The sequence below is a fragment of the Schistocerca cancellata genome, chromosome 3, assembly GCF_023864275.1.
Source record: "Schistocerca cancellata isolate TAMUIC-IGC-003103 chromosome 3, iqSchCanc2.1, whole genome shotgun sequence".
NCBI lineage: Eukaryota > Metazoa > Arthropoda > Insecta > Orthoptera > Acrididae > Schistocerca > Schistocerca cancellata.
In genome coordinates this window covers 550911069-550927281 of record NC_064628.1, presented here as the reverse complement: position 1 = coordinate 550927281, position 16213 = coordinate 550911069, and the positions used below count along the sequence as shown (strand labels likewise).

At 38.3% G+C, this 16213-nt stretch overlaps 1 protein-coding gene across 1 annotated transcript in view; it reads right to left on the bottom strand.

The window, feature by feature from the left end:
* Positions 1-11086: 11086 nt before the first annotated feature.
* Positions 11087-16213, bottom strand: part of LOC126176419 (BAI1-associated protein 3) — a 394605-nt gene continuing 389478 nt past the window's right edge. Inside the window, exon 24 of the mRNA XM_049923576.1 lies at positions 11087-12502. Coding sequence (XP_049779533.1) covers positions 12411-12502 — 92 coding nt within the window. The 3' untranslated portion in view covers positions 11087-12410. The remainder of the gene's footprint in view (positions 12503-16213) is intronic.

The following is a 16213-nucleotide window of genomic DNA, read 5'->3' as shown; positions in this document are numbered from 1 at the left end:
CCATATGCATAGAATATTTAAATTAATTTAGTTACACCTGTCTTCTGCTATTTACCAGGCTTCACATTTCTGAGCAGTCTTGTTTGAGTAATGTAATTTCTGCTGTCTGTGAAGCCCACTGTTGTTTTTCAGGTCACTGCACAATGAACTTACTGTGATTTTGTAATCAAAGCCATGGAAATCACCGCACACGTTCTGAGCTTGCTGTTGATGCATTAATACACCTTGTAAAATTCAGTTTCTTTGAAACAAAATACATAGTTGTTGTTTGTTTTGTAAAATAAGCTTAACTGAAATGTTGTGGGACTCATAGTTCACACCATTTTTCTGAAGAAATTTGTGCTTTTCAGTGAACAAATGTATATACAAGCATGACGAATAAATATGTACAGGCACGAGAGCACACTAAAAGACTAACTAAAGTGAAGGTTGAAATAAGTATATGACGCTAATACAAAAGTAGCCATAAGTTTTTGCTTCATTGGTTTAAAATATTCAAATCACACACAAAGTTGAAGTGACTCTTCATCTATGCAGCTGTTTCACACTTTTTTTATTTTCTTTTTCCCTTCCCCCAATTCTTCTTACAAGCAGAAGCAAAATAGGGTTTCAAACTGTCTGACTTCTACATAATGCTACAGAATGCGTGCAGATATGAACCATTGACAAGAGCAATATGCACAGGTCGATGAAATAGTGTACAGAAAGGGGAAATAAGTATTAATGTTAATATACGTAAAAGTTAATCAGAGATAAGTTCAAAGCAAAAGGGCTAAATTTTTTTTAATGTGATGTAAGAACCACCACGTAGACACGAAGGCCACAAGCAGTACAATGTTGCCCTTTGCTCAAACAGCATAAACAAAATGTGAAATCAGATTACTGAGTTCTGTTCATTTATTCATGTTCCATAAATAAAATCATACAGGGAGGTGCCCAATACATCCAAATACATAAAAAATATATCTAAAAACAAAGATGATGTGACTTACCAAACGTAAGAGCTGGCATGTTGATACACACATAAACATATACACAAAATTCTAGCTTTCGCAACCAATGGTTGCCTCGTCAGGAAAGAGGGAAGGAGAGGGAAAGACGAAAGGATTTGGGTTTTAAGGGAGAGGGTAAGGAGTCATTCCAATCCCGGGAGCGGAAAGACTTACCTTAGGGGGAAAAAGGACGGGTATACACTCGCACGCGCGCGCACACACACACACACACACACACACACACACACACACACACACACACATATCCATCCACACAGAGGCAGTATATGTCTGCTTGTGTCTGTATATGTGTGGATGGATGTGTGTGTGTGTGTGTGTGTGTGTGTGTGTGTGTGTGTGTGTGTGTGTGTGTGTGTGTGCGTGCGTGCGTGCGTGCGCGAGTGTATACCCGTCCTTTTTCCCCCTAAGGTAAGTCTTTCCGCTCCCGGGATTGGAATGACTCCTTACCCTCTCCCTTAAAACCCAAATCCTTTCGTCTTTCCCTCTCCTTCCCTCTTTCCTGACAAGGCAACCATTGGTTGCGAAAGCTAGAATTTTGTGTGTATGTTTGTGTTTGTTTGTGTGTGTATTGACGTGCCAGCGCTTTCGTTTGGTAAGTCTCATCATATTTGTTTTTAGATATATTTTTTCCCACGTGGAATGTTTCCTTCTATTATATTCAAATACATAAAAATGTTTATAACTTGACATTAAAGAAAACTGTACCAGTTAAAGGTTCTTGCAATACCTTAGCATCTTCTTTAGAATCTAAGAGGACTTAAGGCCTCTTAATTCATATTTCAGAATAATATCATATCACTCCAGCTAAACAATTTAATACCAGTCATACCAGTATTAGAATACAGATTCTTCTGCATCTCCTCTGTTAACAGAAATGTTTATGATAAACAAGAAATAGTTGATTTTTGACAAAACTTACTGTGGCATCAGAAGTGTGTTGATGGTGTTTTACAATATTTCTTTCTTATACTCGCCTACATGGTGATTGCAATACTCTCTTATAAAACCTGCTACTTAATTTGTGCTCTCAGTAAAGTGACCTTTTTGGTTAATGATTTGTAACTTTTTCCCTATTAAATTATTTAACTGTAAACAAGAATTATATCAGTTCCTTTAAGAACTGGTTTTTCTCCCCCACCAGTGACCCAGTTGCATATATGATTAAAAAAAGTCCTAGACTCTAAAGAGTCTGTGCCATATTTTCTGCACAGGGAAACTATCCAATCAAACAATCAGAATAATCAAATATTCAGTTCCCTTCTACATCTGTACCAATTAAAAGTAGGAAACTGACCAATTATAAGAATAGAAACACTCCTTTGAAATAAAATGAGCCTACATAAAACCATCTGAATATAACTTGAAGCAAAGTACAACTCAGTCTATAATAGATTTAAGGAATACCTCAGCAGGCAGCAGGGCAGAAATCATAGTTTACTCTATGCAGCACTATTTCAGCACTAAACATATATATTTAAAACATTCAGAAATTTTCTGGACAATGCACGATGGTAAACTGTCATTACTTGATATTAAAGTGCACCACAACAGCACTCAATACCTGTAACTGAAATATCAGACTTAAAATTATAAGGAGGCAGAATGGCTGGCAGCTACATATTTTCAGTGCACATCATCCTTGTGATGCTCTTTATCTCCTCTCACCCTCACAACAGATCATCTCTCTCTCTCTCTCTCTCTCAACCTGTAGTCTGAGTGACCTGCCCCTTCTTCCTAACTGCCAACATATTGCTCTTTACAGCCTGAGGGAGGAACTAATAGCTCCAAAAGGTAATTATTTCTACTTTTAACAATTATGCAAAGGATACATTGCTACTGATTGTAAAGATGACACCTTGAGCTGCAGAGAGGCTTAATGAAAAGACTGCTACACAATGAATTTTTGGTCAAGGCCTTCTTCAGAAAAGAATGGAAAACACACACACACACATTCACTCAAGCAGGCACACCTCATTCACACATGACTGGTTTCTCGGGTCGCTCTGGCCAGATGGGCCAGAGATAGTGCTCATGAGTGCTCTGGCCATAGTAGAAGGAGATAGCAATCATGTGTGCTTGAGATTTGCTTGCTTGTGTGAATGTGTGTGTGTTTTCCTTTCATTTCTGAAGAAGGCTTTGGCTGAAAGCTCATTGTGTAACAGTCTTTCTGTTGTGCCTGTCTGCAACTCAACATGTCATCTTTACAGTGAGTAGCAAACTACCCTTTCTATAATTGTTGATATTCCAGTCTGGGCAATATAAAAATGGGGTGAGTGATAGTGAGACCTTTTGGATGTTGGGGAAAATATAAATGTATCTTTGTTGTTCTTCTCATGTGAATGTTGTAATGACTGGGCTGTTACCTACTGGATAAATTCAGGCAATGACTGAATCTCACAACAGAAAAAAAAACTATATCTTCATCAGAGCAATTGCCCAGTCAGTTGTTGCAACCATGCAAGATTAGATTCACTGGCAGATCAATATTTTGATATTTGATATGGTATTAATTATCAGTGTGCTTCAAAGAGAACAAGAAATCTCTCAGCAGACAAAACTGATATGGTATGTATTGTTTGTGAAGGTACTAGCACGATTTAATATCTTAACACAGATGTCGTCAGTGTATCTCCATTTGTGCAGTAGCTAAGAACTGCAAAAGATGTGCTTCTAGTGGCTTCCATAAAAGAAAAGCAGTTATCACTAATAATAATGATTAAAATAACAAGAAATGAGATCCTTAATTCAAAAGTCTTGGTTTTGTTTTGTTATTCATGGAACACTTTTTAAGTGAGATGTTATCCTGTCACCCAGAGTGACTTTCTGCCCTCCCTTCCTTATTCACAACATTACTGTACTAAAAAAGAATCCCACTTAAGATAATCCATCCATGATTGCATTTTTCATCTTGATGAGGTCCCCCAGCAAAATGAGCTTATTTATGCCCTTTTACAACTATGTGCTCCTGATGTGTGTTTCATTAACTCATACCACATATCCACACATATTCGAATGCTGTTCATACCTGCTTTGACTAAGTGATGTGCTCAGTTATACATCTGACACACAATTAAACCACATCTGATGCAAATTAATGCAGCCAAATGCTAGACGTCCAGGGCTTAGGCAAGCTTATTGTGGTGTTTTCTCTTTCTGTTAATCATTTGCATGACTACTGTGGTGAATCCCTTACTGTGTTTCACGTGTATTACATGGAAATGATTAAAGTATGAAATTAGCATGCATAGCAGAACCTTTAAGATAAAAGTATAGGTTGTAATCATGCAGTCATAAACAACATCTGGTCACAGAAAGAGATGCAAAATTCCATATTAAATACAAACATTTTTCAGTAACATATACACCCATTGCAACCTGTATCTATCATCAATAACAAATAGGTACTAACTAATAACACTGCATCCCAATGCACTAGAGAAGGGTGTCTCTTCTTATTTCTTGAACTTCATTTTACACTCATGTTATCATTCTCTCTTCTCCTCTATCATCTCTTCTTCTCAATGTTCTGTAAATTTTCAACTGGCGCGTCTCATCCTGTTTAGTGCTTCTTATAGTTGATTCTTGTACTTTAATTTTTAACTAGTCAAATCTCTCTCCATACTACGCCTCTGAATCTCCGCTATTACACTCAACTGGTTATGTCTACTTTCTGCATCACTGCTGCAAACCATATTAGTCAGAATGCTATGTGGCTAGTTCAGTTCTGTTTCATCATTTAGTCATCTACAGCTTTTTACAACTTTGCTTCTTCCCTTTTCTCTTTTATCTGTGGCAGACAAAGTATCAGCTTTGAGATAATCAAAACCCAGTCCCTCCTGTGCCCCTTACATTGTTTTATGAAATATATCTTTCTTTAAATTTTTATTGGTTATAATAGAAGGAAACATTCCACGAAGGAAAAATATACCTAAAAACAAAGATGATGTGACTTACCAAATGAAAGTGCTGGCAGGTCGACAGACACACAAACGAACACAAACATACACACAAAATTCAAGCTTTCGCAACAAACTGTTGCCTCATCAGGAAAGAGGGAAGGAGAGGGAAAGACGAAAGGATGTGGGTTTTAAGGGAGAGGGTAAGGAGTCATTCCAGTCCCGGGAGCGGAAAGACTTACCTTAGGGGGAAAAAAGGACGGGTATACACTCGCGCGCACACACACACATATCCATCCACACATATACAGACACAAGCAGACACTGATGAGGCAACAGTTTGTTGCGAAAGCTTGAATTTTGTGTGTATGTTTGTGTTCGTTTGTGTGTGTGTCGACCTGCCAGCACTTTCATTTGGTAAGTCACATCATCTTTGTTTTTAGGTATATTTAAATTTTTATTGTTTTATAAAGAGCCATCTCTGCAAAAGAGTGCCTATCCCTAACCAAGAACACCCCAACAATTGTCCTCAAATTACAAGTAAAGAAATTCCTGCAAAAGATAGTGGGACTAAGGAAAGCACTAGATGGGAGACAATGGTACAAACCTAATTGTGAACTCTACCAGCACTAAGAAAAACTTCATTGACATCATCAGAAGAAGATGGCTAGTTTTCTATGGCTACATGTACAGAATGAACCTCAACAGGCTGTCCTATAAGATCTTCAAATAGCCAATAAGGATAAAGCCATTGGATCCCTGTGGATCAAGGAAAAAAAAAAAAAACAAACACACACACACACACACACACACACACACACACAACTTTCTAATTTGATTATGTGACTTGACTGGGCAAGCAGTTGATTAAGCTTCAGTGGATGGGAAATAATAGAAGAGGGAAGGGATAAGGAGGGAGACGAAGACCATGGGGAGATAGAAATATGAAGATATGAATAACTCCAACTGAGCCATGGGCAATTATAGCTACACACAAAGGAAACTGGTAGATTGCAAGATAGATCACTGAAAGGAAAACAAAAATATGTGAAAGGAAGGTGGAGGATCTAGGGAGAGGAAAAGGACCCAAGGGGTCCTGGTAAGGGAATAAAAATAAAATAATTAGCAGGGAGGGAAAGAAGTATAAGCAGATGAAGTACAAGACTTAATTTACATTGTGACACTGAGAGCAAAGATGTTGGGACCATAAGATGATGGAAAGGCAAAGTGTACCTGTGGAATTCAGAAATGGCTTGTTGTGGAAAGGAGGATGAGAGGAAGATTCGGGGTAATATAGATTGTGAAATGGCATGTGAAGCTGATCATGCTGTATGGAACAGCATATTGTTTCAGCTTTCTACTCAAGCTAGCTAGTGATCATAGTTTTGTGGTGCTTTTCAGTTAAGTGAACAGTTGAATGGCATTCATTTGCATCTGGAAGTTTATAAAAAGCCGATGTATGATATGGTCAATTTCACAAGTGGTACTGCCTCTGACGCAAATGGACTTGTCAGTGATAAGACTGGGAAAGGGAGTAGCCGCTAGAAATCTGAAGCAGGTATTAAAACTTAATATTTCCCTGACATATGGTCCATGGGACACTGAGTTTGAAGTGAGGGTACCATAAGGAGGAACAAGGCTATTACGTAAGTGACATGGCCAGTGGCTTGCATTTTATCAGGGGTAGGGCTGATTTTTGAAAAGAATATTTCTCTTTTCTGAGGATAAAGACAGGTAACTGATGTCATGTCAGGGGAGAGGGGTGTAGTTGTTACATTCAAGATTAGTACTAATCCATAAGGAAGTGAACCTTTGTTGATGATTAGTCACTGTGTATGATGGACCCAATATATGGAAGGAGATGCCATAAGTGACTTGTGTGTGGAGCTGACTGGGTCTTGACAGTGATGTTAATGAATTCCTCAAACACCTTCCCTACGAACTCATGCTGTCAATTCCAAATCTTCCAAGTTTTTTCTCATAAACATGACCATCTGCACACTCCATCACATCTTTTTTACTTTCAAAGTCCTCACTTATAAGCAGATCTCTGACACAGTCATGGCCACTCGTATGACATCATCCTGTGCTAACCGTCTTCAGCCCTTCTAGAGTAATCCTTCCTGCATGTCCAAAGCCCTTATCTGCTTCAGATTAATTAATGCCATTTGTATGATCTGGTATCTTGATCAAGGGATTATGTCCTCATTCCTCCAAAATATTAACATCTTCACAATAATGTGTTTCACTTTGTTCTCATCTGCCCAACCCTTGGCTACCAGCAACTTTCCTAAATGTTGCCATCCAATTCCTGGTGGTTCCCCAGCTAGTTCATATAAAGTTATACAGTTTATATCCTACCCTCCTCTTATAGCCCATACCCACCCATAAACTAATTCCAGAAATACTGCAGACCAGCAAACATGAGTTAAATTCTATGTCAGGACTTTATATATTATAATTCATCTAATAGTTAGATATAACCTCCCTCAAATACTTCCTGTATGGCCTAAAATGTTATTACAGTGACCACCAGACCATGTGAAGATGTGGGTCATACTTATCGCACCCTTGGTCCATCCTCTTGTCCCACTGATACAAATTCAGGTATCTGATTTATCACAAGCAGCAACAGGAAGCACAAGGAAGTATAGGCAGATAAAGTATAAGAATTATTTTATGTTGTCACACTGACAGCAAATATTTTGAAGAGTTGCTCAATGTAGGTGAAAATGCGATCAGTAATGTTTCAGACTTCGAGGTAGAATGGGATAGGAATGATGATGGAAATAGGATCACATTTGAGGAAGCGGAAAAAATGGTCAATAGATTGCAGTGCAATAAAGCCGCTGGGGTGGATGAAATTAAGTCGGAACTCATCAAATACAGTGGAATGTCAGGTCTTAAATGGCTACACAGGATAATTGAAATGGCCTGGGAGTTGGGACAGGTTCCATCAGACTGGACAAAAGCAGTAATCACACCAATCTTTAAACATGGAAACAGAAAAGATTGTAACAACTACAGAGGTATCTCTTTAATCAGTGTTGTGGGTAAAATCTTCGCAGGTATTGTTGAAAGGAAAGTGCGAGTATTAGTTGAGGACCAATTGGATGAAAATCAGTGTGGGTTTAGGCCTCTTAGAGGTTGTCAGGACCAGATCTTTAGCTTACAGCAAATAATGGAGAAGTGTTATGAGTGGAACAGGGAGTTGTATCTATGCTTTATAGATCTAGAAAAGGCATATGACCGGGTTCCTAGGAGGAAGTTATTGTCTGTTCTACAAGATTATGGAATAGGAGGCAAACTTTTGCAAGCAATTAAAGGTCTTTACATGGATAGTCAGGCAGCAGTTAGAGTTGACGGTAAATTGAGTTCATGGTTCAGAGTAGTTTCAGGGGTAAGACAAGGCTGCAACCTGTCTCCACTGTTGTTCATATTATTTATGGATCATATGTTGAAAACAATAGACTGGCTGGGTGAGATTAAGATATGTGAACACAAAATAAGCAGTCTTGCATATGCGGATGACTTAGTTGTGATGGCAGATTCGATTGAAAGTTTGCAAAGTAATATTTCAGAGCTAGATCAGAAATGTAAGGACTATGGTATGAAGATTAGCATCTCCAAAACGAAAGTAATGTCAGTGGGAAAGAAATATAAACGGATTGAGTGCCAAATAGGAGGAACTAAGTTAGAACAGGTGGACGGTTTCAAGTACTTAGGATGCATATTCTCACAGGATGGCAACATAGTGAAAGAACTGGAAGCGAGGTGTAGCAAAGCTAATGCAGTGAGCGCTCAGCTACGATCTACTCTCTTCTGCAAGAAGGAAGTCAGTACCAAGACTAAGTTATCTGTGCACCGTTCAATCTTTCGACCAACTTTATTGTATGGGAGCGAAAGCTGGGTGGATTCAGGTTACCTTATCAACAAGGTTGAGGTTACGGATATGAAAGTAGCTAGGATGATTGCAGGTACTAGTACATGGGAACAATGGCAGGAGGGTGTCCACAATGAGGAAATCAAAGAAAAACTTGGAATGAACTCTATAGATGTAGCAGTCAGGGCGAACAGGCTTAGATGGTGGGGTCATGTTACACGCATGGGAGAAGCAAGGTTACCCAAGAGACTCATGGATTCAGCAGTAGAGGGTAGGAGGAGTCGGGGCAGACCGAGGAGAAGGTACCTGGATTCGGTTAAGAATGATTTTGAAGTAATAGGTTTAACATCAGAAGAGGCACCAATGTTAGCACTGAATAGGGGATCATGGAGGAACTGTATAAGGAGGGGCTATGCTCCAGACTGAACGCTGAAAGGCATAATCAGTCTTAAATGATGATGGTGGTGGTGGTGGTGGTGGTGGTGGTGGTGGTGATGACTGACAGCAAAGATTCTGAAATCATAAGATACAGAAAGATTTTGTGTGTGTGTGTGTGTGTGTGTGTGTGTGTGTGTGTGTGTGTGTGTGTGTGTGGAATTCAGAACTTGGCTTGTTGTGGAAGGGAGACAGAGAAGAAGATCTGGATAACATAGGTTGTGAAATGTGCACCTTGAATTCCAGTCCTGGTCACAATAATGTCCTATCAAATAAGAGATGTGGCAGCTAGTAGAAAAATCTATTCCATACATCCACATTGTTGTAACTAATCCACCGTTTCCTGTGTGCATGGCCTTGACCTAAACTATCCACTCAAAGTAATACCCAGTGGAAAACTGTGCCTAATGACTAACTCCGACAACTACATGCAGAGTACACAGTTTAGCACAACACAGCAGGCAACAACTGCATCACAGCTGAGGCCACTTGCATCTTCTTCCCCAACCCCCCCCCCCCCCCCACAACCACTGCCACTACCATCACCTGCCCTTTCTCTGAAACCCATAACATTCTACAGTGACACAATTGTCCTGCTTGTAACCTTCGCTGGTCCATCTTTTCCACCCACTTCTAGACTCTGCTCACAGTGACGCTGACAACATTTCATTCCAGTTTCTTCTTCTTCTCTCAACTCACCAGTCTTTAGAACAACTCTCTCACTACAATTTTTATTAATTTTTAGACTTCTTTCACCACTTTATTCTTTTTGGACAATTTAGCTTTCCCTGAGGATCTCTATCCTACTTTCATACATTTTCTCTGGTGGAGAGTTGCATTTTAACCACTGAATGACAATCTCCACTAACTACTTTAATGAACCTGTCAGTCACAAAGTTCCTTGTGTATTGTAAAAGTTGCCTATCTTCACATTTTCTTAATATGTTTTGCACAGAAAGGTTAAATCAAAGAGAGGAAGTTTATAGTTCTTAACAATAAACCAAAACATTCACATACTTCTTGGAACTGATGGATAATTTCTGACACAACAGAGAATTTAATGTTCTGCAACCCTGGACAAACATAATTGAGCTCAAGATAATGTACAAAATTTGAACAGATTTACAGGAACAGTTTTAGGAAGCTTATTTTTCAGGTACAAATTTAAAAATAATTTTGTAGACGGCAATATACATTGGTGATGACTATGTTTTGTGAAGCACAATAAACAACAAAGAACTGAGTAATTTTTATATAAAAGTTAACACTTTTCTTTATTTAAAATATAGATATATCTAAATAAGAAAATACCAATGGAAAAAAGTTTCATTTTTGTGTGCATAGGTTTAACAGTCAGCAATGGAAATAACTATTGTACAGTTGTAGAAAAGTACCTACTATGATTGCTGTGTTTCCTTGTGTGTTATTTACCTTTCTGTGTCCCAATATTTTATACTTCACTTTCATCTTTTTGTTAAATTTATGTGTGTGTGTGTGTGGGGGGGGGGGGGGGGGGGGTGTTGAATATAAGCACCACAACAAAAAATTAATTAATGAAATGGCATGCCGCTTAATGAACCTCACTATCAGCTGAACTTATCTACCACAAATAAAGTTTGAAGCCTTAACTTGCTTAAATCTTGTATTTAATTTTTCTTAAGAGCTCTTCATGTCTTATTGGAAAGCAAAAAGAGAAAACTCCAATAAAGTAATACATTGGTGCTGTTTCCAGATGAATGGAGAGTTGCTAGACTTATTTTGTGCAATGGACTTTTCACATGCAGTAGAATTCCAACCTCTGCCTGCATAAACAACAAACAAAATCTGATAAAAGTTTTTATTTATTTTAAATTACCAAACAGCATTTACTTTTTCAATTTTGGTCATTATGAACATCTCTGTTATGGAATCATCCTTAGGCAATAAATAATTAAATAAATAAACAAAAATCGGAGAGCTTGAGCAGATTCACACGTCAGTTATAAGCGATGAGGAAGATTTCCTGCTCTCCAGTTAAATAAATATGTTGAAATACTTGACAGCACAACTGGTATGTTTCATATAGACTATGCTGAAAGTTGTAGTGTAACAGGTAATATAAAATCCACATTGACTCCAGAAGTTATTCTTATTCAAGATTAGTAGAGCATACTATATTTTCATTTTTATTACATTATAAAATATTCATTTTCTTAGAATTCAGAGGACAAGTTCAAACATAAAAAAATATGAGTTAAAAGACAGCTGGTTGCTGCTTATCTCTGAAGAAGATTGTCTTTACATTTTCAGTTAAGTCTTTGATGGTGCCACATACTCTTTCATATGCATGTAGATTTACTGTCTTTCATATCACAGTACTAGAAAACTGGCCATCAGAAACCATAAAATGAGGTTTCGCATGAACTGAACAGTATTCAGTACTCCTTCAAATTCACTTTACAGATGCAAGCAATACCACATATCACAACAGAATGATCGAAGATCAAACACCTAAGTAAACAGTTCACATCTGTCACCTCAAATAGCTATAGAAACATTGCTCCATAAATCAACACTGCAGAAAGATGATAGTAATAATAATATGTTATTGTCCAGTTACTGGAATAGAATACAGACAAATTGCACCTAGGATGTGCCATTGTAGTCTGTTACTCAGCAAAAAGATATAACCAAAACCATTACTGTGTCAACATCAATGCAAGATGAATTAAGCAAAATTGATATTACATTGATTTAGTATCTGGTCCTTTAATAGCACTGATTTTAAACACACACTGCAACATCTTTACACAGATGTTTTCTTGTAGTATTATGCACTGCAAGACTGACACATGGAATTTCTTGTAACAATTTATACAGTTAGTTCATTTTCCATAAATTCACTATACAGTACACAAAAAGTGGACATTACTGACCTCCATTGAAGTTGAGACAGCAAAACTTGTTTTTATATCACTTATAATACACATTTAAAAATCCTACACTTATTGTGCTTTGGTAATATTATTTAAAAACTGTTTCTCATGATCAGCAATTTCTGAACTGCCTGTTCTGCACTAGTTCCTTCAAATAGGACAGCTCTCACATGATGCATGGGACATAACAGTTTTCCTTTTGATGTAAGTACCATATTAATCATATCATCTTATATGTACACATTTCAAAATTAGTACATGTAATGTATTATGTACTTATACGAGGTTTTTGTTTCTTAACAAAATCCTGGGCCATTTTGTCCACAGTTCTTGTCTCCAAAATCTGCAGTATTGGATGGTCTGCAAACATGTAACATTAGGTTCATATATACACTACTACGACTTTAGACATTCAAAATACATTGTTATTATTTCTTTTTGACAGAATCTAGTATATGAGTGCTCACTGCACACTGCCATGAAAGTATGGACTTAACCAACTCTGAAGTGTACTCATTCACTCATTTGCACATCATAATCTATAGAGCATACCATGAGGAAGAACCTTAGGGATTTGGACTGAGTCACAACAAAAATCAACACACAAATGCAACTATGATTAACTGCTTCTGTCAATTAAATGAAAAACTGTTATTCGAGATGAGCTACAGATATTTGCAAAAGGTGCTTACTAAAAAAATTATTTCATCAAAAAAGGTTGCATATTATCATTTTGAATTAATTTAAGAGTCACTACATCTACAAATCTGCTGCTCTTCTTTCACAATATCAAACTTTTGTTAAACTGCTACAGTATATTTAACTACTATGGGAGTATTCTGAATAACTGTATTATATACTATATACATCTGTATGAAAATGGTTTCATTTCACTGAATAGAAGAGATGTTGAACATCAAATAGGCATTTGCATGCTAAGTTTCTCGATAGATAGCTAACTCTCTCTCTCTCTCTCTCTCTCTCTCTCTCTCTCTCTCTCTCTCTTTCCACGTGGGAAAAACATATCTAAAAACAAAGATGATGTGACTTACCAAACGAAAGTGCTGGCATGTTGATAGACACACAAACATACACACAAAATTCATGCTTTCACAACCAATGGTTGCTTCATCAGGAAAGAGGGAAGGAGAGGAAAAGACGAAAGGATGTGGTTTTTAAGGGAGACTGTAAGGAGTCATTCCAATCCCGGGAGTGGAAATACTTACCTTAGGGGGAAAAAAGGACAGGTATACACTCGCGCACACACACACATATCCATCCGCACATACACAGACACAAGCAGACATTGCTTATAGACACATGACAGATAGTCTGCCATTGTAACTTTGAATTTTGTGTGTATGTTTGTGTTTGTTTGTGTGTCTATCAACATGCCAGCGCTTTCGTTTGGTAAGTCACATCATATTTGTTTTTATATATATATACAGACACACAGATGTTACACGGCAAACAAATTAAAAAGGCTTCCATTTGCAGCAATATTACTGTTCAGTGCATCTCATATGAACACCTATAGTCAGAAACTTCTGGTAGAATGTAAATAATTTAGGAGTAAATGTGGCCACACTGAAAAACAGAAGCACTGAGTAGATGACAGACATTGTCTTTTGCATGTGCTTGTGTTGACTCAATCCTTCTCCTATAATGTGAGTGGCCTCAAAAATGGTTCTGAGCACTATGGGACTCAACTTTTGAGGTCATCAGTCCGCTAGAACTTAGAACCACTTAAACCTAACTAACCTAAGGCAGCACACACATCCATGCCTGAGGCAGGATTCGAACCTGTGACCGTAGCGGTCGTGTGGTTCCAGATTGTAGTGCCTAGAACTGCTCGGCTACACCGAGCGGCTGAGTGGCCTCCTTTACTCTTACAGACACATGACAGATAGTCTGCCATTGCAACTTTGAATCTGTTGTAAGGTGGAATTATGTTTTGGGAGAATGAAAGCAATGCAAATAATATAAAATTCCTCCAAATATAATTATTACATTTGTTGTTATTGTGGTCTTCAGTCTGAAGACAGGTTTGATGCAGCTCTCCTTGCTGCACTATCCTGTGCAAGCCTTTTCATCTCTGAATAATTACTACAACTTTCATCCTTATCAATCTGCTTATTGTATTCATATTACAGTTTTTACCTCCCCCCCCCCCCCCCCACTCCCCTCCCTCCCACACACACACACTTCCCTCCTATCAACCCATCCCTTCTTCTATTCAGGTTGTGCCACAAATTTCTTGTCTTCCCAATTTTATTCAGTACCTCCTCATTAGTTACACTATTACGCGTATAATTGTTAGCATTCTTTTGTAGCACCACATTTCAAAAGCCTCTATTCTCATCTTGTCTAAACTTTTTATTATCCACATTTCACTTGCTAACACTTAAAGCTATATTCAGTGTTAACATATTCCTGTTCTTCAGAAACAATTTTCTTGCCACTGCCAGTCTACACTTTACATCCTTTCTACTTTGACCATCATCCATAATTTTGTTGCCCAAATAGCAAAACCCATTTAATACTTTTGAAGTCTTATTTCCTAATTAAATTCCATCTACACCACCTGGTTTAACCTGACTACATTCCATTATATTTGTTTTTCCTTTGTTGATGTTTGAAGGTGCTATGTACTCCGTTCAACTGCTCTTTTCAGTCCGTTACTGTGTCTGATAGAATTACAATGTCATTGTCAAACCCCAAAGTTTTTATATCTTGTCCCTTAACTTTAATCCTCACCATGAATTTTTCTTTGGTTTCCATGCTACAACGCTCACTCCCTTCTCAACTACTGCTTCCCTTTCATGCCCAGTTACTGTTTCCACTGCAGTCTGGTTTGTGGACAAGTTGTGTACACTCTTTTGCTCCCTATATTTTACACTTGCTACCTGCAGAATTTCAAATAGTGTATTTCACTAGGCATTGCCATGAACTTTTTTCAAATCTACAAACGCCACAAATATAGGTTTGCCTTTCTTCAACCTATCCACTAAGATAGCGTCAGTATTGCCTCGCACGTTCCTACATTTCTCCAGAACACAAACTAATCTTCTTCGAAGGCACCTTCTGCCAATTTTTCAGTTCTTCTGTAAAGAATTCAAGTTGGTATTTTGCAAACATGACTTATTAAACAGGTAGTTTAGCAATATTCACACGTGTCAGCACCTACTTTCTTTGCAACTGGGTGGAATAGTTTTGTCATGGCTGGTTCTTCCAGTGACAGTAGTTCTGGTGGATGGCAACTTAGATCTTTCAGTGTCTTGTCAAACTCTTCTCACATATCGTATCTCTGATCTCATCTTCATCTATGTCCTCTTCCCTCTCTATGATATTGACTTGTAGTTCATTTCCCTTGTATAGCACCTCTATCTACTCTTTGCTCCTATCAGCTTTCCCTTCTTTGCTTATTGCTGGTATTTATCATTTGATTTTCATATGGTTGTTTCTCTTTTCTCCAAAGGCCTCTTTAATTTTTCTACAGGCGGTACCTACAGTACCTTTTCCCTAAAGAAGACATGTTGAAGTTGCAGACAGGCACGAATAAAAGACACTCACTCACAGCTTTCGGCCACAAGTTGCAGACAGGCACGAATAAAAGACACTCACTCACTCACAGCTTTCGGTCACAGCCTTTGTCAGTAAGAACACACACACACACACACACACACACACACACACACACACACACACACACACACACACACACACACACACAAGCAAGCATGCCTCACGCTACATGACCACCAAGCATCTCTGGCCAGAATGTAACATCACGTGGGATGCAAGCAGCAATCTGGAGAGGGTGGGGAAGGGGAAGAGATAGTAGTGTACAAGTGGGGAGAAAGACAAATGTTGACTGGTGGCGTGTGCAGGGACTAGACTGCCAACAGGCCCAGCTTCAGGAGGTTGTGGGGCAGGGAGATGGGGAAAAAAGGAACAAAAAACGACAGGAGTGGGGAAAGACGGGCAGATGTGTTGGCAAAAGCTTGCAAATAAACAGGATGGGAGATGAGTATTGGGAGGGGATGACAGGACAGTGGAGGTGGAAACTGT